General features: G+C 36.0%; 1 protein-coding gene across 15 annotated transcripts in view; it reads right to left on the bottom strand.

The window, feature by feature from the left end:
• The window catches only part of PTPRD (protein tyrosine phosphatase receptor type D), a 2,782,277-nt gene that overhangs the window by 128,887 nt on the left and 2,628,678 nt on the right, over window positions 1–24,712 (bottom strand). For 10 of the 15 annotated variants that reach the window (XM_069090737.1, XM_069090735.1, XM_069090734.1 and 7 more), the window contains 3 exons: window positions 18,779–18,891; window positions 10,268–10,306; window positions 9,669–9,766 (listed from right to left, as the gene is read on the bottom strand). In XM_069090737.1, the coding sequence (XP_068946838.1) occupies window positions 9,669–9,766; window positions 10,268–10,306; window positions 18,779–18,891 (250 nt within the window). The remainder of the gene's footprint in view (window positions 1–9,668; window positions 9,767–10,267; window positions 10,307–18,778; window positions 18,892–24,712) is intronic. The other 5 variants (XM_069090744.1, XM_069090742.1, XM_069090743.1 and 2 more) reach the window with 1 other exon arrangement.

Genomic DNA, 24,712 nt, shown 5'->3' with positions numbered 1-24,712 from the left:
AGAGAATAGAGCACTGGTCCTGGAGTCAGGAGGACCTGAGTTCAAATTTCGGCCTCAGACATTTAACACAAAAACTAGCCATGTGACCTTGGGCAAGTTGCTTAGCCCCAATTGTCCTGCCTTCCCCTCTCCAAAAAGCACATAAAATTAAAAAAGAAAACATTGAATCTAACAACCTAAAAAAGGTTACAGAGATCTAACGTGAAAAGACTAGCAAGAATTTTCTTCTTCAGAGAAAACGTACCTCTCTCCGTTCTTTATAGAAGTGGAGCATTGTTCATACTGCCAGTCTCAAGAGATATATTATTAGTTAACAATGCCCTTCCCCTTTCATATTTGTATTTATCCTTTGTTACTAGGGATGTCTCTTTGGGTAAGGGACAAGAGAAGGATATACTGGGAAAGGAAAATTATATAAGAACAAAGGACATTCTTTTTTTTTTTTTTTACCATTTCCTTCTTCAAAAAAGCTAGAAAATAAAAACTCCACAAACTTCTCAAGGAGGAGTTATGATTGATCAACTCACCATTAAGTATACTGACACAGTGGGTGAAAAAGGATGTAGCTTTAATTATTGTGGCAAATATGAAATTTTTGGTAAAAGCCAAATTCTCCTATTGCTATATGGATATTGCATATTAAACTTTTTTTTCCTGCAAAGCATTGCTAAGTCTTCCCAATTCATGTAACTTTTTCTACTTATTTGTCCTCCTAGGCCCTTAGGATGAAAGGATTCCTCTGATACCTTGTCATGGCATTTGGGTCTAGTGGTAGAACAGGTGTTTTTTGTCCAAGAACGACTCTAGTTAAGCTCAAACAGAAGGGATTCCATAAGTTCAATCTCTGGTTGCTTTTTTTTCCTGGCTAAAAGACCATCTCTTAAAGTCATCCAGAAGTTATGGTCTACTGTGCTTGAGAGATTATCCATACTAATGAATGAAAAAAATCCTTGCTATATCAAATTAACTTCTAAGCTAACACAGTAATACATCCAAAGGGATTTTTGAAAAATGACAAATTGTTCTATGTTGAAAAAAAAGACATGGTATATCCTCTCAGAGGCCCACCCCCCCTGTCAGGAGGAGTATGAGTTCAAGGAAATTTGAAACGGGAAATTCAGAATCACTCTATCTTCATTTTAAAGTCTCAATTTAGAATGAATGAACCAATCAAAAGTTGCTGTTAAAGCATTACAATAACTGGCTTATGTTGTGAAATTTCCTTCTGTCTCTGAAATATCAAAGGATAGTAAGGGGGGAGGGGGTGGTGGGAGAAGAGATGGAAGGGTATACTATTCACCTAATAACTAACTTTTGGAAATAAAGGCATACTTATGCTATCTACCTACTACTTTGTCTTTTTTATGAAAATTCTTGAGCCTGGGAGAAAAAACTGATTACCCAGAGAAGGCCTTAAAAAAAATGTGGCATTTGTGATTGGTAGAGTCTTTGTTCAGCCTCTATATGAATGGTTACCATGTAGAGTTTATATTTTAAAATATAAACACAAAGACAACAGGAACCGTAGCTCTCTTGGTATTCTATATACTATCTGGATTACAAAATGTAGCCCTAAGAATAATAGCTTCTGGGATTTGAAATGGCCTTCTAGCACACTTCATTAAGGACACCCCCCACACACCCCCTGCTTCCACCCACCCATTCTTTCTTCCTTGGGAAAATAGCAATGCTTTGTTGTGTGGTCACTGCTTTAGTCATAAAACATTTTTGTCCTGAATATAGTGAAAAATTCAATGTTTACCATTGGGAATGGTGAGACTAGCTCATAGGAAAAAGAAATACTTTCTTAACATTTCATAGAAAAACCTCAGGTTTTTCCCATGGATAGTCATGTGGTGAAAATTAGTAGCTGTGATTTCTTCATAGTAATTTTCTGCATATGTGTTATTGTTCTAGTTAAAGATTTAGACTATAGGAATCTGTCCTCAGGCCAAATTGAGAAACAAGCTATACAGGGTCTAGTCTAGAGCAAAAAACCAGGACTGAATAAGTCAAGGGTCCTTCTAGCTCTCCATGTTTCTTCTGTGAGTCACAATGTGTTTTATTATTCATAGGGAAAATAATACATCTTTTTCTTCAACTTGCCTCCCTGGGATGTTGTGAAGACTAATCAGATAGGAACAGCAAGATGATTTAAGCTTGTCAGAGAAAGGTACTGAACAAACGCCCGCTGTTATTAAAACAGAAAGACAAGGGAACAATGCTGTGAACATTACAAATAAGAGACTTCATTATCATCTGGAGAGACAACAGTTGAGAGATTCTTGCCTTGAGTAAGGGGGAAAATTATTAGCACATTCAGGATGTTAACTGTTAGGAGACATAGGAGTTTATCTTTGGTTGTCTCAAGATCAAAGATAATTCACACCCATAGAGTTGAGTAAAGAAGTTACCCCTGTGTTTTATAATGTGAACACAGTAACTTAAGGATACCCTTCAGAGCCTTCCAGAGTGCTGCAGAGGTCTTTTTTTCTTTTGACAAAGATGAGACTGCTTTGCATGGAAGACTTAAATAAACTAGATCTTTGCTTTACAGATTTCAAAGCTGAATGTGACCTCTTCCTTCACACATTTTCCTAAAGCACTTTGTCTAGAGCTCTCCCTTATCCATTTTACTTTGTATTATAGCTATCTATGTCATGTCACATCCTGAACTATTGCAATAGCCTTTAAATGGTTGCCTCGATTCAGTTCTAGCTCTGCTCTGTTCCATTCTTCATTCATAAAGTGATTTTTCTCAAGCACATGTCACTCTCCTACTCAATCAAATTCAGTGGCTCCCCATTGCCTCAGTCAATCTGAGACCCAGGAAAGATCTTGACTTAAAAAGGTCAAGGTTTCCTACTTCATCTCTATCTCCAGTCATCATGACCTATATCTTGCTACTGGGGACCCAGATGGCTCTGGAGGAGAAACTGAAGTGATTTTGCACAGCCCTCCCTCACTTAAATCCAATTCACTTGTAAGTCATGGCATCACCTTCCTGATGTCATGGTCCTCTTTGAGAAAGAAGGACAAATAACAACAACAACCACCTTCAGGAACACAGAGAAGTCCAGTTTGGTTGGACTTTGCGGTGTGGGAAGGGGAAAACTGTATAATGAAGAGACCAAGTTGTTACAAGTGAAAAGATAGTGGGGAAAAGTCTGAGATAATTTCAGAGCCAAAAAGAAGATATTGTACTTTAACCTAGAGGAGACAGGAAGCCAAGTGAGTTTATTGAGTAGAAGAATAACATGGTCAGAGCTGTATTTAAGGAAAATCACCTTGATAGTCATGTGAAGCATGGACTGGAATCAGGAATGGAATAGAGTCAGGAAGTTAATAGGACTGTTGGAACTATAATATAGTATACATGGTATTATTTCAACTATTCCTAACCAACACTTACAGCTTTGTTTCTCTGGTAAAATGCATCCCACATGAATGCATCTCTCCCAATGTCACAGTGGGAACAAGAGTTGTCAAAGAATATTTAAGGCTTTGGAGAATCACCTTAGCAACAGCTCTCCTCCAATGATGAGTTATTATTTACACAGCCATCTGTATGGTAGAGTTTTGTGGCTCATGAAACTTGGAAGGGCCTAGGCTAAATGTTCCTTTTAGAAAATGACCATTTTTATCTGAATGAGGGAAAGTCCTTCTCTAAATCCATTGACCCCCAGAAGATTCAAAATGGGCAACAAAGGAAAGTTACCTCTAAAATAGCTGGTATAGGAAAAAGAGGGTGGTAGCTAAGTTCCAGGCCTGTATCCCTATTATGTTTTGGAACCAGGACTGAAACCCAGGTCTTGAGATGTCCAAATGTGATAGTTTTTCAATCAATTCAATGGAATAACCTAGAAACTGAGGAAATTAGTTTCTGGACTGTGGTTATTCACAAGACTTCACTGGAAATTTTATACCAACTTTTAGAAAGGGAACTATATTCTTTTTTTTTTAAGCAATTGGGGTTAAGTAGCTTGCTCAAGGTTACATGGCCAGGTGTTTCTGGGTGGGTGCTAAGTATCTGAGCCCTGGATTCGATCCCCAGGTCATCCCGACACTGGGGCCGGTGCTCTTACTTGCTAAGCCACCTGGCCATCCCTATGGGAACTATATTCTAAAGGATGTATAACCACTAGAATTGTGTACACTATTTTGTAGTCCACCTAGAGTGTGTACAGGGCATGAAGCATAAATGACCTTAGACTGTTTTACATTTTTAAGTACATGTCCAATATCTTCAGCACATTCTTGGAGGGCAGGGATTAGGTTTTATACCTCTCCCTTGACCTACCTCTCACCAAGCACAGTGCCCCATCAAAGTAAGCAAGCCCTCAATCAATGTCTCTTGATGATAGCAGTAAGTACCCTGCCAAACAATTACTTATGACCATGTAACTATGGAGGTGAACTGAAACCTGGAAAATCATCTAACCCTAACCTCTACCACCTCTTCCATCTCTGGCAAGATTCTAGGTTAAATTAAAAAAAAAGTATCATCATGGGATAGAACAATGCATAAGCCAGTTTAATGTTCTCACTTTGACAGTAATTCCAATGATTCTGGAAGGTAGCTGCTTTCTGAAATGTAGTCTTCAAACAGGGAGGGACATAGCTACCTTTAGTGCATTTAAAAAAAAAACAACCCAACTTTTCAAGCACTATGCATTGACTATGCCAGGCTATTGTTATGATTTTGAATACCAGCCTACTGAGACCATGAGCAAACTGGTCAAAAGTTGCCCATCTGCCAGAGTAACATTATTTGGCCTAGGGACTAAAGCCAAACATGAAGGGATGAAGAAAATGTCTCTACACATTTGCATGTGCATTCTCCTTTCCTTGACCTTAATAAAAATAAAATTCTCTCCCATATATCCCCCTGACACTTATTTCTCTTAGCAATAGCTGGTACAAATTAGTAGTCGGTTACAGTTCAATGACTTGACAATGGGCTATGCACTGTACTTTTGAAGGTAAGTTCTACTTTGCCATTTATCCAGTGTAGCAGACTTAACACTTACAGGTTATAAAAGGGCACATTTCCTCACACATTTTCTTTGATGCATAAGGTAATTTAAAATAAATTACTTCAAAATTTTCAAGATGTCTCCTGTTTATTTCATTTTTTCCCCCTTTCATTAGAGTAATGGCAGAAATTATATATATAAAGAGGGGATGGAGAACACCTTAAATTCATGGCTTCCCTTAAATAATCCATTAGCCATTTAACATTAAGGAATTTCTCTAAATCCTTTAAGAATGTGCACTAATATTTCAGAAATTAATGTTTTTAAATATGTCCTATCTCTACCCTCACCAGCAAAAGTGATCCTACAATTTCCCTTAGGACACTGTGTTATCTTCTAGTGATCGAGTATTTCACCGATACAGGTACGACCTCCACTGAAAGAGATCTTCCTTTGGTGTATTTGTCAGATTGGTCCTCAAATGAAAGATATCTATTTTGTTTCTAGATTAGTACACGAAACCTTCTCACTTTAATGGGGAATGACATAGCTTGTGTTCCCCTAGAATAGGTGCCTAGAACTCAGTGTACTCTAGCCCATGGGGTAGAATCTGGGGATAACGTCAGTGTAGAGAGTAAGGCATATCAGTGTCCAACTCCCTAGTGATTACAATTATGAAGGTCTTGGATAAGAACTAAGGCCTTTGACCTACAATTTAAACCCATTTCCTCTTATTCTTGTCTCCAAATTAATGAAAAGAGTTTTTGAGCTATTAACTATTATTTTGGTTCCCAAATCAGCATCAAGTTTAGTAACAAATATGGGGAGGAGAAGCTAGTGAATGATTTATAATGAGCTCTCCCCCCAAAAATATTCATGATCCACTTTTAGTTTAGTCTTCATTAATATTTTCTCTATCACTTTCTTAAATCTAGATCCCTAACAAAATAATACATTAAGCTCCAATTTATAACATTTTCTAATTTCCAAGGTATAAATACTCACATTGAAAAATTAACAATTGGTTTGCCCTGATTTGAACTGAATTCACCCCACCCCAGCACCTATCCAGTAATGTTGCTGTTGTCCCAGCCTTCGATTTCATCAGTGAAGGCAATCCCCCAATTCCTTTAATGAAAGCAGATCAGCAAAAAGTCTTGTTATCTATAACTTAGTTGCCTGGGGCCACTGAGAGTTTAAGAGCCTTGCCCCGGGTCACAGAGCCAGTTTGTGTCAGGAATGGTATGTGAACCCAGTTCATCATGACTGAGGGCAAATTTTCTCTCCATAGTAAAGTTCTGCCTCTACATAATGATTGTATTAAACAAAATACAGGTATCTGAAAGTAATAAAATGTCTATTTTTGGTCTTTTCTTATAATTCTCTGAATTATAAACAAAAACTATTTCTACTTTATTTAAACAAGTGATGGTGAGATGGCTCTTTCTTAGCTCAGAACTGTGACCTAATGCATGGTGTGGGATCCCTAATCTAAGTATCACTGATGAATATGATACTTAAATATCACTTACATGGACATTATATTATAGCACAGTCTATGCATCCAGAGAGGGAGCACTTTAATCACAGGTCATCATGATGATGAACTGGAAAGAGTTTTTGAAGGCTACCTCATGTCAATGACTACTGGGGGAGTCTTTAGACCATGGATCACTAGCACTGTAAGTCATAACAGCTTTCAAGGAGTACTTCTTATTTTTAGTTCAATGAACACCATTAAGGTATCTATATAGGCAGAATTTTCTGATGAGTTACTTTACTATATTAGAAGGAGGCAATTTATCATGCTTAATAGGTGCTGTCACCTACTATATGTTGATAAGATAGATACAACATTGGGTTCTGTGGTATCAGCAAATACTTATACAAACCTCTAGGTCACTGGAGGGGAAGGGAATTTGGAGGTTATCTAGTCCAATCCACTGATTTTTTTAGATAAGGAAACTTTAACTTCAAGCAGGGAAGGGACTTGTCCAAAGTCCCATTACAACTGCATGGTAGATATAACATTGGAAACCTGGTCTCTTTCTTTTCAGAACAAGGTTTCTTCTATGGTAGCTGGTTGTGGAGAATGATTCCAGGGGATAATTATAGGGAATAAAAATCCTTCTTTCACATAACTCATCATGTGGATAAGAGCAAAAATGACAAGAATATTAACAATGGAATTTATGTACCAATTTATGGTTTGCAAAGCACTTTCGAAATATCTCATTTGATCTTCCCAACTATGGGAGGCTAAGTGCTATTATTATCCCCATTTTACATGGGAGGAAGCTGATGGAGAGGTAAAATGATTTGCTTGGTCACACAGCTAGTAAGTGTCTAGGGCAAATTTGAACTGAGGGCTTACAGACTCATGGTCCAACCCTCTATCCACTGTGCATCCCAGCTTCCCACAACTAAAGATTTACAACTGTACTTTTGTTTTTGAAAGAAAACTCCCAACAGTGAAAATTTCTTATGTGAGATACTGAAAAAAAAAATTAGAAAAATGCTGATTGGGCAAAAAATTTCAATTAGTGAGGAGATAATTCATATTTATGCAGGTAGTATCTTTCAAAGGCCTTGCTCTCTCTGCTAAAACCCAATCTGTAACCTGAAACTCAAAGCCCTGAAGTACCTAGGAATGACTTTAGCAGTCTATCATTTTAAGTGCTCCATTAAAATTAGGAGTGAGCAAAGAGAAAAAGACAAGCAAGAAACCATTTGGATGAACCAAAGCTAATTTATATTCCAATATTTATTTTGTATGATGTAAATTTACACTGGATGAAGGAACCTGAATCATGTCCAGGTTTACAAGGTATTTTCCTCATAATGATCCTGTGTTTTAGGGAGCATGATAATGAAGAAGATCAGATAGAAGGTAAGTGACTTGTACTGTCAGAAAATAACTGTCACTAGTGATTTGGGGCCTCAGGTCTTTTGAGCTTAAGACCAGGATATCCCACTATATTAAGTTGCCCCGGCCTACTAAGAAGAACAAATTGTCTTCTCCAAATTGAGGAGTTCTGAAGTAAAATATCCTTCAAGAAAGATGGAATGCTTTAAAAATGCAGTTTTACTCAAAAAATAAACTTCATGTTTTGAAAAAGAATCATACTGAAGCTTTTCAAGGAAAGAAAAATGTTCTCAAGATACCAATGAAAATGATGCCCTGCTATATCTATACATAAGGGAAGAGTCAAGTGACTACCATCCAAGTGTGGGAAGTTAGCCTTTTGTTTCCCACAGCAGAGATATTCTCAGTAGACAGTGTTAACAAGGAATTCAGGTGTTTGGGGTAGGATTTAGTTCATCAGTCTGAATTCCAGCACTGAAGGTTTATGTTGGTGAATACTGGAGAAGATAAAATAGAGGGTAACTATTCAGATTATTAAAGGGCTCTTTGCATTAAAAAAGAGTCTCTGTTTACAATGGATAATGGGAAGATGGTAAGTCACTGACTTGCTTTGTGACTATGGCTGATATACTTCCCCTAGCTGGATCTCGGTTTTCTCCACAGTAACATAATTAATGTTGTGCTGGTTCAAAGTCCAACATTCTCTGATAATTCTACAGAAGCATAAAATGACTTCTTTCTACCTCTAACGAAAGATATCCTTTAGTGTGGCCTGGCTCTGACATGTCTACTTGTTTGATGAGCACATTACTTAATTTCTCTCGTATCTACTGTCTTCAACTATCAAATGGGAAGTTTAGAATGGGTGATCTTTAATGTCCCTTCTACCTTTATATCTACATTTCTATAATCCTAAAGATATGTGTTTAGATTTGTAAAAAAAAAAATATGTTCAGCTTATGGGGTACACATCTCCTACATAGTATACCTGTATTGTGGCCTAAATATTTTTTAAAATTGTAACATCACCTTAAAAATTATAGCATTTTTAATGCATGACTGACACAATATACTAAGATACAATTCCTTTCTATTACATTTTATCATTTAATGGAGATTTTAATCCAAAAACAAGAACAATGAAACCAATTTTCATTAATGTACATATGCATCCCTTTGGAATCTAAATGCATTGGCTTATGCAGTCAAAAGATCTGAGTTCAGGTCCTGGCTCTTACACTTGATATGTATAAATTGGACAAAGTCATTTAACCTCTGTTTCTCAGTTTCCTTATGGGTAAATTGAGCATCTTAATAGCTCTGCTACCTCACAGGGTTGTGAAAAGGAAAACGCTTTATAATCCTTGATGTTTTATAGAAATATGTCATTATTATCTAGGCAATGTTTTATTGAAACCCAAAGAGAACAAAATTAATCAAATCCATTAAATACTCTATAATGAATGAGAACTAATAACACCTTCTATGAAAGCAACTAACACACAGAAGTTAGCACAATTCCTTTCCAAAGTTGGTCATTTCATTAGCACATTTTTATTTTTCTTATTTGCCATTGCTTATGGTGTAATAGTATTGCATTACATTCATATATCACAATTTGTTCAGAAATTCCTGATCAATGGAAACCCATTTTTCCCCATATTTTAAAGCATCTGCTTTATAACAGGTCCTAGCATTGCCTAATGATTTATAAAAACAAAACAATACAAAACAAAGCCACTGAAGGAAGTTATTTTCAGAAGTGTGGTCAAAGAAGGAGAAAGTCAAGAGAGTATTACAACGAATCAGAATATTGAAAGCATTACCTCATACTCCTGGGAAAACTTCAAGTTGTCATTAGCTTTCAACCTTTCAATATGATCAGCAAGTTCCAAAATCGGTATGGGAGGATGGCTAGCCATGCCTATTAAAATGAAACAAAGGGACGTGTTTTGAAAACCCAATGTAAAGGCTGATAAGAGTTCCAAAATATAGAAAATACAATAGTTAGAAATGGCTAGAAATATGTAAGTAGTTAAGATGTTTTATGTGAGCAGGCAGATAGTTTGGTTACTCAAAGCAGGACATGCGCTGGAAAGATGAGTTTTGAAGCCAAATGAAAAGTCACCAAGCATGATCCCCAAGCTCACATTCCTGGTGTAAAAGAAAGCATTATTGTGCCATGAATCAATGAGGTTAGCTAGGTGGGGAAAAATGAGACAGTTAGGCCTGATGTCAACTTCTGCTTTGAGTAATAATTTATTTCAAACTCCTTCTCCTGCACTATGTGAGATGGAAATTGCATGGAATTGAATGGTGAAAGATGAACTTATAAAACAGACACTGAGGAGAGCCTAAAGGGAGACAGAATAATATTTCAACAAAAGAAAAAAAAGTGAATTATGTATAATCAAGGAAAACTAACTTGGATGAAGGTTACCAGCGTAACCGGATACACCTGAACCTGCAAAGGAAATGATGGTGTAAATAAAACAAAAGTGACTTTTTTTTGGTCAAAAATGAAATGGAGAGGCTGGTACTTAAAAGGGGATGGGGATTATGATGATGATGATGATGATATGTCCAGAGGTCTGGAGGTTTCAGTCTACATTCTGAATAGATCAGGGACATTCTACAATGTTTGCATGTCAATGTTTCATGAAAGCTCGAGGTGACTTACATTCACATGCGACTATGGACAACAAGAGAAACATGCAGCACTGTTCATAGACAAGAATTCACTGGAGACAAAAATCAGACACCAAACAATTCGACTTTCAAAAATGTTTTCACTCGTAGCAGATTGCAGTGATAGGGGACAGAGAGTTCTCCTGGCCACACTAAGAGATTCATGGGCTTTGGCCCGAATGGCCATTATCAATCCCCAGGGGTACCTACAATCTACTTCAGGTGTAAACATCTTTGTCTGCTCATAGGAAAACTAGAAAGTGAGCAAATGAAGGCAGGAGGCACAAAGAAAGAGAAAAGTTGAGGGAGAAAGAGAGAGACAGGGACACAGATGTGGGGCAACTAGTACAGGCTGCCAGCTGACAATATGCCAGTTTAATGGAATCTTTCTTTTTCAAAAAAAGATCCACAATTATATTTGATGATTCCCTCCACCCCACATCCTTCTGTTCCAAGACCCCAAATGTTTTGTATTTTATTTATTCCTGATTACTTTTAGTATACACAGAATGGAATGGGACAGCTGACTCATCACTTATAGGGAGAAAGCACAGCTGGCTACAAAAATCCCAACTAGTGTACCCCAGAGAAGCCTTTGAGGTGACAAAAGAAAAAAAAAACAGGGATGAGTGAGGGGCTCAAACTGGAAGTCATGTTGACAATTCTCTTATGTCACTGAATCTCTGGAAGGCATTATCCAAAGGAATAACCTGGTACATGTCAACATGACTGGGTGATTACTTTTGAGCATTTTAAAAGTTGTCTTACATTTTAATGTCACCCAATAGTGCCCTTATGAAAGGCTATGATCAATTATTTCTAACATTTTTGTTCTGACAGAATAAGTAGAAATATTTCCCTCCTACAACCATTCATGACTTTATAGTGATACTGTGAATTGTGGGGTTTCAGTATTAATGAATATGATGATATGTGGCCAGTCAACCAAAGACTAAGTGGAAGACCCAACCAAAGATGATGTTTTTTGAATGTGGAAGCTTCCACGTTAATACTCATACCAACTAATAGGCTTGGAGCCCCTTTCAGGAGCATCCTCATTTAGATGGTACATAGCTGAGTTACAGAAACATCACTGGATTTGGTGGCGTGACAGTGATACTATAATTAAAGTGATTTCATCCAGATGAAGCACCCCCAATGGAAAGTATGAAAGTGAAAAGGCACAAAAGACTCTCGTCTTATTCAGATATGGAAGTGGATTGATGAGGACATCCATAACAGTGCTTGAACAGAGAAAATAATAGAGACAAAGATGTTTAGACCTTTTCGAGCGAATCGTGGGAGAGAGTTATTATCATATAAGGACTGAGTGGTAGTTTGGCTAGAGAGGGAGGACACAGAGCCAATCAGGGAGGCGTAGGGGACTGAATTACTGCTCAAAGCTGTAAAAGTAAAGCCAATTGGAGATGGGAAACAAATTAGTATAACAGTAGTAGAAGACCATAATAATTAATCAATGATGCGATCAATATATTCAATTCTGGCATGCACTAAAAATGGTTTGCTATCATTACTCTTAGGACAATGATCAGAAAGGTTCAAGCATTCCCCTTTCTAAAGAAAGAGGATGGAAAAACAAACTGAGAGATCAATGCTTAATGCTTCAAAAGGGAAGCTATTTTCCTGCATTGGGCCTAAGCCCATGTTTAAATTCAAACTATATCTATGGGATCTATGGTATCATTCTTCACAGTTTCACTGGCCCCCCCCAAAAAAAATTTTTTTACAGATATCAATTAACATATCAAAATTAGTAGAAACTGTTAGAAAAAAAAATAAGATACATTACTTTGCCTAAGAGATAGAATGATGTACTTGAAAGAACATTGGATTAAGAGATCTAGTGCCAAATGTGGTTCTCAGTAGCTCTCTGATGTTGGGCAAATCACTCCATTCTCCTGCGCTCCTTCCTATGAATTGATTTTCCTCATCCGTAAAATGAGAGAGCTAGAGTAAATGATCTCTCACATCTTTCCATCTTTAGGACTATTTTACTCTGATTTGAAGTTCAGCCTTTTCTATATACTGAATAGGAGAAACAACTGCGACAAAGAACCACAGATACCGAACTGGAAGGCACCTCTGAAATTCCATAGTTCATTTCCTTTATTTTACCGAGGGGGAAACTTTTAATGACAAAAAGGAATTAATTTGCCAAGGAAATAGAGGCTGAGAGAGCTTGTGATTTGCTCAAAGTCACACAACTACTTAGTATCAAAGCCGGCTTAAGACAGCAGGTCTCTTGACTCTCAAGTTCAATGTTCCTTCATCGCAGACTGCTTCTAACATGACCTGGTGCAGTTCAAAGGGTTCAGTTAAGTTGAGACTATTTTTCTTTAAAAGGTGGCACAAAACAAAGCAGTTCCTAAAACTGAAGGCCACATCAAAGGTAGATCATTCCTTTCTTGATTTAAGTCAAATTCCATGCCCCTTAACTTTTACACCTGCAAATGAAGAAGCAACCATATAAATCGTCTTTGAAGAAAAGACTGAACAATATTATCACAATCATAAATTCTATCAATTATTTGAGAGGACAAAGTCAGGAAAAGGCTATTAATGGAGCCCTTAACATGGAATTCTAGACATGGAACAATTTTTCTAGATAAAAATTGAAATTAAGTTCAGAGGACCTATTTCAGAACACTGTTCACCTCTCTCAAGAAATTCTCCAACGTTGAATATGTTAATTAATTTGCATAACAGTCTGCATAAGGCCAAAAGAAAAATAACACCTGTGGACAATTACAAAAGTAAAAATTTTCAGTATTGGAGTTTGTTTGTGGCCCACCATTATCGGTATTCTGACTAGTCTGTCATGACACTCATACTTGAAGGCTGTTCAACTTTGTAAGAATGGTCAGAGAAAGTGGTCAAATGACAAAATCTTCAAGAAATCAAGATTACATGCACCCATGATGAAGTGATGAATTAAGACTACAGTGGGTCACAGACTGGGTAATATGAGACTACAGATACATCTTTAAAAGAACTGATCTTGACTTATTTTTCAAAAAGTTGTGATGGATTTGCATTATTCAAACTGCTTCATTATGTATTATGTCAGAGAATTCATAGGATTTAGAACTGTGACAATTGGCAGGGCAGTCCAAGGCTATGGTGCAGAAAGAATGTAATGGTTCATCTAAACCTCAAATTTGTAACCAAAAAACTTATTAATAATTCACCCAATCCTTTTTAATACAGGATGGTTTTCTGGGAGGGGAGAGGTTAAAAGATACAGAGGAAAATATAGGTAACATATAAATAAAAGATATTAAAATAGTCTATTAGACTAACTAAAGAAAGGAATTCATTTATTAAATATGTTTTATTTTGACATAATTTTATACAATTTTAAATTCTGAATGAAATATTAATATACATTATGTTTGAAATTATCTCATTAATCTTTTTTTAAAATAAAAGGGAACCCTCAATGTATAAGGCAGAATAAGTCTAATATGAATGGGTATGTTGATAATTTTATATGGTGGATCTCTATAAAATAAAATAGACCATAAGTACACATTAAAGAGATTATTATTGACCTTTTAATGAGAAAAAATGGGATGATATGGATAACCAAATTTATGTAAGATTTGACAATATAAATTTAGAATGAAGAGGGGATATTCTTGAAATTTTCTGAAAGAAGGAGATATAATGTTTGGTTCCAATGACTAAAAAAAATATGAGTAAGAAACAGAACTGAATCTTTCCATCAACAAGAGAGGAAAGGACAGGCAGGGAGTTCCTGTTTCTCAAAATTATTTGCCTAAGTCTTTTCTCTACAGATATTATGAAAATGAATAAGTTGTTCAAAAGACCTTTGGTTTCTGAGCAGATTCTATAAACATGAAGTATCAGTGTAATTATTTTGAAGCTTTGTACTCCTTTTATTTTGAACTAAAAGACAAGCTAGCATTCTCCATGCAATATAAGCACCTCATGGACCTCGTATGTATAAACATGAGCCTATTTGGGTCACCATATACATTAGCTTTCTTCTATTTCAAAACATCTTTTAGTGACTTCTATAATTATTTTAATTAGCATTCATTAATAACAATTCCTTACGATGTTGGCTCACTTTGGAAGTAAAGGTTTGTACCGTGAATATTTTTTAAAGTCAATCATTTTATTTTAATTCAAGAAATATTTATTAAAGTGTCCACTATATGCATGGTTTGGTCCTTATCCAGGGACTGGAAAGGCTGGCTTGTACTTACAGCAGTAGTTTAGTTAGTAAAACAAACTTAATGGTTAACCAGTTGAAACTCTAGACATTAAACTATAATGAAGTTATATGAGACTTTCTTAGACACTTCCTTCAATGGCATCTTTTATAAAGGCTTTTTTATCCTCGACTCTATCCCTGAAGGCCTTACTGATTTACCAACCTTGCTTACTGAGTTAATGATTCTAATCAAATATGACCTAGTAAAATACTTGAGGTAGCATGCTAAGTACTGAATTTGCTTTCCCTACACGCCAATTATCGTAGACTTATTATTAATTGTAAATAATTATCTCAACAACCTCTCTTGTGAGAGACAGAATATTTCAAAGTAATAAATGCAATTTGGCAGACATTCAGTCTACTTAGTGACATATGAGCCTTAATAAAACAAGTGTCCCCTTTGATGGAAAATACATAAGGGGAGAAGAGATACCAGCTTTGAATGTAAACCAGTGTGCTGTTTCTCTCACATTGAGTTTTGGAAAATGTGGTATTTGGCGCTTAGAGCAATACTTGTTCTAATGGTAACTGAAACACTTTATTGGGTTTTTAACTTGGCATCTATCCATTTGCAATTAGAAAGTCATTATTAGCATTTTCACTACATAATAACCTAATTATCACCCAAATAAGTGAAAAGGTTATATATTAGTAATCCTCCTCCAAACCACATACAATAATTAATTTCAAACATTACTGGTAGCTCTATTCTCTATTGCTTGCTTGGTTCTGGAATATATGTTTGTTTAGAAGTCCAGTGATTTGGGCTATTACTTATAAATATGCACTTCTGAAAAATATTGGGAAATTCAGGTTATGAATCTTAGCAGCAGTCTTTATTCATATTATGTTTCTGTATATGTGTTATTCAAATTCATTTTTAACACAATTCAGGCAGCATTCAGAAATATTATGGTCCTTTCCAGGGTCAATCCCTTCACAGGAACAACAGCAACAAAAAAGATGAATGTCTTGTATACATAAAATTACATAGTTTAAATGAAATAAAATTTAAAGAAATTATTGAGTGCTTTCCAGTTCTTGTTAAGAGGATATTTTATTTTTCTCCATTATTTTTAGCAGTGACATTTTGCACCTCATTATCCAAAATTGTCCACCAAAGCAGAACTCTGAAGTCTCTAATCTTTAAGAATCAATGTTCTTTAACGTTAGAAACCCTAAATATTAATTATATTCTTACTCAATAGTAATAAATATGACAGGGTAGTGACATTCAGAAATTGGCATTGATGCAAACAGGGATTATGTATATGCAGTAAAACCTCACTAAGTTGAAGTTCTAAGAATTTTATCTCTGAACACTGTGGATTCAAGAACTTGATATCCTATGCTAACCATGTAGTACACAAAAAATGAGCTTATTTTTGTCTGCTAAAGGACTGATTATTTATCCTTAAGAGAAGCAAAGTAACAATGGCAGCACATATTCTCTCTCTCTCTCCCTCCTTTCCCTTTACTGTCCTCCCTCCCTCCTTCCCTTCCTTTCTTTCTCTTTTTATCCCCCCAGGAAAATACAGATCTCACTCTAAATGGAATACATCCAAGGCAGAATATGTGGTAATCAATACTTAGGGGTAGTTAGTCAAGTGAGATGGCCAAGGATTCTGGGGTAGTAGTAGAAGGCTTACTCAGGAAGAATGAGAGAGGGCTGTGAATCCCTTACTAAGTGCACAGAACAAATGGGAGAAAGGCTAGGAATCTGTATCCAAGTGGTTTGGAAGGTAAGGGAGATTCCAAATTGTATCTGGATCAGCAAATATGCTTGGCATAAACTTTAAGGATATTGTTGTCTTTCTGATTTTTTTTCCCTCCCTCCTTTGCCCCAGTCTACTCTCAGTCACAACCAGAGATGATACTTTAAAAGTACACCCCATTTTTTTTTTAACTTTGTAAGGAGTAATCCAATTTATTACCAACTCACATTCATATAACATGTTAAATCTTTAATATTCCCTTTGGGAAATAGAAGAAGTGTTCCCACAACAACTGGCAATGTTCAACTGCCAATGGTTTCCTTGGGAGTTGGTTGTTTTTGCCAAGCCACATGAGTGGAGTGCCAGAAGTGAGAAGAGCATCCTAAGTAAAGGTACTTCTTGGTTCAAGTTTTGAATTTTTTAAAAACTAACTCGTAATGTTGTTCTGCCAACCACCCTTGCTGTGAGCTTCCCATTTTATTCATCTGAACTGGGGCTGCTTCTCTCATCCTCTGTGACTAACTAGCTCTTTCCCCTTATATTCTGGGTTCTGATCAATCTTTCTTCTCTTGCTTTCACTTTGTACCAGATGAGTCCAATAGTAAGGGGAATCAGCATATTAGGAAGCCTCCAAAAGAAAGGTAGAGAGAAGTTATCTTTCAAATATACTTAATTATTTCTGTCACTCCATGTCAGTCCCAAAGAATGAACAGATTAGACCTTTCAAGAGTTCACCTCTCCCCAACAAAGCCAGAGGATTACATTAAATTTCCAAGTTTATAATTTTTAGAAGTTACCAAACTGAGAAATATACCAAAGTCTATTAACATTACCAGGGAAATGCTTAAAGTATTCTGTACTTGCCATAATTTAACATTAAACAATTTTTATGATAATGAATTAAAACTTTCTGGTCCTGTATTGATATCATCATGCTTTGTATTTATAAACCTGTTTTTTAAAAACATTAGGGGACCTTATAAAGAATATTTTATTAACATAAACAGCCTCTTCCTTTTGCTAAATTGATGAAGATATATATGGTATATATAAAATGTATATGCAATTATACTCAGTTATATGTACATATATAATCTATATGTTTATGCATGTGTTGCTATTTTCAATAACTTAAAAATTAGATTTCTAATCTAACTAACCAGAATGAAATCTTTAAAAGCTTGATCATTTATTGGTTGTTCAAAAGAAATTAAGAGCATTAATAACATTTCTCACCAATGATAACTTGTTGGAATAACTAATTGGTTCAACATTATTAAGCATTTTCAAAATTTTGTTTCAATAATTATTGTAATTTTCAATATTCATATTGTGAAAAAAGGAAAATTCAAAGTGGAAGATCTTATGTCTTTTTTCAAATTAAAAAGTGATTAGAGTCTATCTGCTTTGATAAATCTGGGTCAGAAGAGCTTTGTACAGTTTTTACATTCTGAACATGAGCAATCTCCCAATTATTAAAGGTATAAGGCCATAATAAAAATGTAACTGAATACAATACTTAAATCACGTTTGCCTTGTTTATTATCAAAAGATATAAAACTATTGCCACTCATTTTATTGAGGCTTTCCTCCCTTCTCTTTCTGTGCCTGGCATTCAATGATTCTTTTTTAGGAAACCAAATGTCTTGGATAACAGAGAGAGAGACATAGCTCAAAGAGAGATCACTATGCCTCCAAACTATTCCTTTGTGGCAATATTGCTTTCATCTGTTAAAGCACTTTAATGCTCTTTGTTTTAAGGGGCAAGGATATTTTTCTCATTGCCAGTTACATTATGCATCCCCAAAGCAAAGTGCTAAGAAGTTTTCATTGGTCAATGAAGTTTGGTTTAGGGAATATGAAAAACAAAGGGAAAGAATGTGTGGGGGATGGAAATCTGTGCTGTCCTAAATTTTGTAAATGAGGCGTTCAGTTATTCTACAGAATGAGACATACCCTTCTTTATAGATCAGTGTCACTGTTAATATCAGTACTATTTAACATACATTATGCCCCATCAATGCAGCAGGTGTCATCCTTCAAAACACAAAAAAAGAGAAGTAGCCTACATTCTGGGTAAGGAACAAGGAATGCAATTTCTGTCAGACCTACAGTGTTGGAAATCTCATCAATATTCACATCTGGGAATTGGCCACAAGGCAATGATTCAGGGCAGCAATCTATTTGTGTCTTAGAGGCATACTGCTCCTTGAATTCTAAAAGTTTCCAGAGAGACAGAGCTGTAAGAAAGATAAGTGGTCCTTCTTACCTGGTGTTTGAAAATTGAGGCGCCTCAGTTCGACTGGGTCAGTTGGATGATGAGAAGGAACCTCTTTACTGTTTGGTATACTGCTTTTTCTAGAATCAGATTCTGCCCTCTTCCTGCATGAATAAAATAAATGTTAAAATAACATTTTTTTAAAGGACTTAGATGAAAAAAAAAACTGCAGCCCCAACATTTCTCTTCTTTCTAATAGTTTCACAGTAACTACCTGTGTTATTATGGGCAACTCACTATATTTTTCTTTATTTGTGAAAAAGCAAATAAATAAAAAAAAATCTTTATATGACCTCTAAAGTCCTTTCAGCTCTAGAATTCAATAATCCAACCAATGTGTGTGGTCGGCACTGGGGTTTGTGTATACATGTTATATACTAATAGCTAGGATAGGAGGGAAGAAGTTACTTCATATGCTCCCATAATCCTTTCTCAAATTGTTTTCCCAAAATCTAGTTAGAAGGAATGTAGCATCCTGTACTATAAGCTATATAGTAACAGAGCTATGAGATTCCTCCACCTTTCTAAGTACCAGTCAAAGGAGTAATTGGGTAAGGCTATAACTATCAATGTCTTTGTCATTCTTGTTTAAGGGTATGCAATGGGACACATAGTGGTGACGTACCTGTATTACTGACATAAGGACAGTCAAATACATTTAGTGGATTCCTACAATGGCTGTCTTCGTCTACTGTGGAAGAATTGAGTCTATAGAGTACTACCTACTATACCTCTGATCTTGAGGGATAAATTGCTTTTGTGGTTTATGATGGTAAAGCTAACTGCAACTTATATCGTTAAAGAAACTCAATCATGGAAATGTCAAAGAAAAAGTAATTGCTTCAAGTGGCCCATCTGATCCTCTGGATGATCATTCAAGGCAAAAGCCTCATTAACAGTGCCTAGTTATAAATGTGAGCTTTCAGACAACCCATTTTATCTCTGTTTTAAAAGCTACCCACTGCTTTTATTAAACATCCTTGTTTAAGCTGTCATAATGTAATTTTAACAAATGCATGAACAAGATTTGTCAGATTTGATTCTTAGTCTACTTTATTCAATTGTCCCTGTTCCCCAACTCAAATAAACATAGTGAAATCTATTTTTTTTTCTCCAAGGTTATAGTAGATTAAAAGTGTAGCTTGGAAATTAAATACTTCCTTTTCCTCCTAACCCCGCCCTCAACAGTGTTTCTCCTCTGATGGTGACAGTCTGACACAGCTCCAGGAATCTCAGTTGGCAGAGTTATGAGCAGAGTGTTACAGTATTAATCGCTGCACATTGCAAAGATACTACAAAATTGGGAACCAGATATTCTGGGTCTTCCAGGAATTCTTGCCCTGACTTTTAAATTTTGGACCCTACAGTATATCTACTGCTATAACAATAACATGCCATTCTTTGATGACATGTAGAGTCATTCTTTGGTTAGTCATTGAAGTCTCTGGTCAAAGGGCTTCTCTGTTTTCAGTCGTATTTATTTTACTTGCATAGAGGAGGTCCAGAGGATGAAGAGAGGTGAAGGCACAAAGGGAAGATGGGCTTCCATTTGCATTGCTCAAATGCATTGTTTTGAAGGCCATCCCAAATCTGCTTCATTTTTTGTGAGCAGATCTATTCAGATACCCATTACTGCCTACTTAACCACTTTAACTTAACTGGCTATGTTACTTCCTGTGTTGAGACAAGAGGGTCAAGGATATTCCTTGGAGCCAGATCCACTTGGGAAATGACAGGACTAGTCAGAGAAGAGGTAAAGTTGGTGAAGAAATAGAAGCTACTGGTAACTTTATTTGATAAGGGGATTGAGGATGGGGTAAAAAGGGCAAGCTTGACAGAAAGTGATAAGAAAAAGGAGAAAGAAATGAGAAAGTGGGAAAGGACACAACAGAAAGAAGGCAAAGATGATTGACTTCAGGTTTGAAATTTAACTAGATCCTATACTATGGGAATGTAATTGACAACATTTAAACTACTAGAGAAATATAAGAGTATTTTACAGATGAGAAGCTGAAACCAAATCACATTAATAAAATTAAGAGTCAGCATGGTATGGTGACAAAAACCACAAGATCTAGGGTCAAATCTCAGCTCTGTTATGAGCTAACTAGGAGACTTTTGGTGAATTGCTTAATTTCTCTGGGGTTCATTCTCCTTATCTGTAAAATACAAGGTTGGATTGGATGAGTTCTTATGTTTCTTTCAATTCTGATAGCCTGTGAGTCTGTTACTGATGGGTCAGTCAGTTTCACTTATAAAATATGCAAATTTGTTACAAGGTTATAGGAAGTGTACTGTTGCATCTTTAAATTGCTTCGTTGCAAAAGAAAGCCTTCTCTCTTCTTTGCTGGGATGAGGACTATAACATGACACAACTCAGGGAAAGACCTAGATTTCCTTCTTACCATCTTCATTTTTAAAAACTCAAGAGAAACAATCTAATTCTCCTGGGCTCCGGAGGGGTAGACATCCTCTCCCATTGTTAATGCAAACTACTAGTGGTGGATTTCCAGCAGTAATGTAAATAATTTTCTCTGACCAAGTAGTTAGGGGAAATCAGTCCTTCATGGCAATTCTAAACATAGTCAAATCACCAGAGCATGGATGCAATTCTTCAATTCCACGCTCCGTAAGTTTTTATCCCATTACGTAGAGTCTAACCTAATTCTAGCTCTACCAATAAAAGTGAACCCTGCAAACAAAATCTTAAGTGTCATTTGATCCAATCAGTTGTGGGAGTCTTTCCCTTCCTGTCTAGGTATTGCTTTTGTTTTGTTCTGCTGTGTGGTATGTGTTTTATTTACTTATTGACGTACACATTATTTTTTCACATAATGCAATGTAAGCTCCTTGTGGCCAGTTGGTACCTGGGATGTTTTCTATATATTAATCCAAATTCGTCAGAATAGTTCTACATATTTTTACCCCATTATTCTTAAGCATATGAATGCTATGATAAGTCTCATCTGGCAATAATAATAATAACTGTTATTGACATAGTACTTTAAAGTTTACAAAGCGCTGCCGACCTAGAACGTCACTGGAGATCTCTTTTTTATATAACCAAAAAGATCTTTGTGCTTTTTAAATGTAGAATGGATTTTTGTGAGAGATTATGAAGATTTTAAGGCTATATCGATATAATTCATCACTTGTAATAATGGTAACCACTTAATAATACTATGGACTTTTGAAATGAAATTTGTTGTCCTTTAAAGCATAAAGCATAACAAAAAGAATAAAATATTTAGAAACAATATGGACATGAATAGAAAAGTCTTTTTGTCTTGCTTTTAAAGACTACCTCACTCTCAAACTCCATTAAGGAAAAAAAAGTCAAGGTATGGTAATTTTAAAAATTGGGATTTTGTCAGATGGCTCAGAGTTTTGCATAAACAATACAATAACTGCACAGACAGTTTGCATCCTGGGACAACAGAGACCATGTTGCAGAGTGGAAAGAACACCAGAGTTGGAGGTAGAAGAACTGAGTCTGAGTCTCGGTTCTACTGCTAACTACCTGGGGCCATGTGCAAGTGACATACTCATATTAGTTATCATATTTTTTTCCTCATTGATAAAGTTAGGCCAACAAACATTTACAATGCATATTTCATAGTTTGTTGTTGAAGAAAATGCTTTGTAAACCAAAATATACTACAGATATATGGATTATTATCAAATGTGCACATGTATGTACATGTTCTTTCTTAGGGAGTATCTTTGTATGACATATCTAGGCATGATATTTTGGGAGAGCAGGAAAAGGAAGGATCATTCTACCTTTCTTTAGCTATTTCTACTGATGTTAAATTATGTCATGGTTCCAAGCTTCTATGCTAAAACAAAATAATTAGCCAGAAGTTCTAGTCCCAAGTCCTGCCACACTATAGCTATTTAAGCTTAGAGAAGTCTCTTGGTCTACTCAGTCTCAGTTTCCTGATCTAAAAAATGACAGACTTGAAATAGGGTATCTTTTAAGTTGTCTTCCAGGCGAAAGCAAAGTAAGAAAACTATGGCTAGGTGACCTATTGGATTGCTTATCAGGTCTGGAGTCAGGAAGACTCATCTTAACTGAATTCAAATGTGACCTTAGACATTTACTAGCTGTGTGACCTGGGGCACGTCACTAAACTCTGTTTGCCTCAGTTTCCTCATCTGTAAAATGAACTGGAGAGCAAAATGGCAAACCACTTCAGTTTGTTTGCCAAGAAAACCCCAAATGGGGTCAAGAAAAGTCGGACATGACTGAAAATGACGAAACAAAAACAATATTTGAGAACTTTGGCACAATGAGTCATCAACAAAAAGAATAATCTGCTATTCCCAATAGCATTACTATGAGGTATATCTCTGAGAACATAAGAAGAGATCATCAGCCTTGGGTATCTAACTGAAAATTTTCTTCATTAGAGTGAATTTTAATAATTATAAACATACAACACATAAAAGACTACTTTTGCTAGAGGCAGCTGTAATATAGAGAAAATGCCAAGGAATTTAGTCGATGGATATGAGATAATATACTGACACTGTCTCTAACTGTGTAATTGTACAAGCTGCCTACCTTTCTGGATTTCCCTTTCTACCTATATAAAATGAGGGAGCCAGGAGAGAACTTTCTGACTCTGGTTCTAGTGAGCTATCCATCACTTTAATGTATTCAAGAAAAAAAATTACATGTTTTTGGGATGCCAAAGAGGGCATTTCTTACATAAAATTCATATTTCTTTGCTTCAGTCCAATATTGAGATGATCCTCATTTCTCAAAAATCACAGCAGCAAAGAATGAGCTCTGCAAAAGTCACCCAAACTGCAAAGACTTCCAATGTGATCCGGGAGGGAGAACATTTGTCATCGTTGGATAAATCTAGGTAGGCTGGAGGTAGCTCATCCTCATAAGGGTGGCCACCAGGGGTTTACCAAATCTTTTTGGTCATAAAAATTCCTAATAACTGTCTCCTATGCATGAGAGGGTTGCAATGTCCATCATTAATGAGGAGATGCACACCAAACAAATAACTGATTCCGACAATATCAAAGCAGAGGGGAGATAAATTAACTATGTAAAAGGCTGGATTAGATGTCATCTATGATCTCTCTCAGCTCACAAAATCCTTTGTTCAATGACAACAATCCAACAAGCTTTGGACTGAAGAGTAGTGGACATAACTGGAACAATTCATTTAAAAAGTTGGTGGGCTCCTGTATTCCAAGAATTTCAAGATTACTTGTAATTGGAGTAAGGGCATTGGGCAGCAGGACATAATCAAGCTTTAGGAGGATAAAAAAAATGGAGTATTCTTATATTCACAGGTGACCTAATTCAGGGTTTTGAGCCTGATCTCCAATAGAAAAAAGTACTATGTAACAGATGTTTTCATCTTAAAGAAACTTTTAAGCACACACAAATGTTCCTTTATTGCCTCACTAATGAGCAGTCATGGAATAACTTCTGTCATCCAAAAGGAGAAGAAAGGAAAAAGGGAGTTTCTTCCTCTTGCACTGTGAGAATAAAACACTTCAAACTCCTTCCTATTTGCTTAACTCTCTCATATTAGAAGCAATTTGCAAAACTTAAAGCACCATATAAAAGCTAGCAATTATATTAGAAGCTTTTCAAAGTGTATGAGATTTGATGTGAATCTGCCCATGATCCTCTGGTCTGACATTATCTTTGAAGTTATCACCATCATCATTGTCACCCATCATGCCAGGCTACTACTTTCCCTTTTCCTCTTTCTTACTGGAAGTAAATGCAATTCGTTCTTTACTTCTCACCTGTCAGGTTTACTGCTCCATTTTAATGCAGCAAGGAGGAGAAAAAAAGGCTAAATGTTAGTTGGCCAATGGCAAAAGGAGTAACCATGACAACCAGAGATCCAAGAAATGGTGTTCTATAGTGAGGACATGCAACTTACACAA

Source organism: Petaurus breviceps, unplaced genomic scaffold, assembly GCF_028583685.1.
Source record: "Petaurus breviceps papuanus isolate PSGF00001 unplaced genomic scaffold, PetGlider_PUasm1.0 187, whole genome shotgun sequence".
NCBI lineage: Eukaryota > Metazoa > Chordata > Mammalia > Diprotodontia > Petauridae > Petaurus > Petaurus breviceps.
Note: the sequence above shows the minus strand (reverse complement) of the source record. Positions and strands in the feature narration are given on the sequence as shown.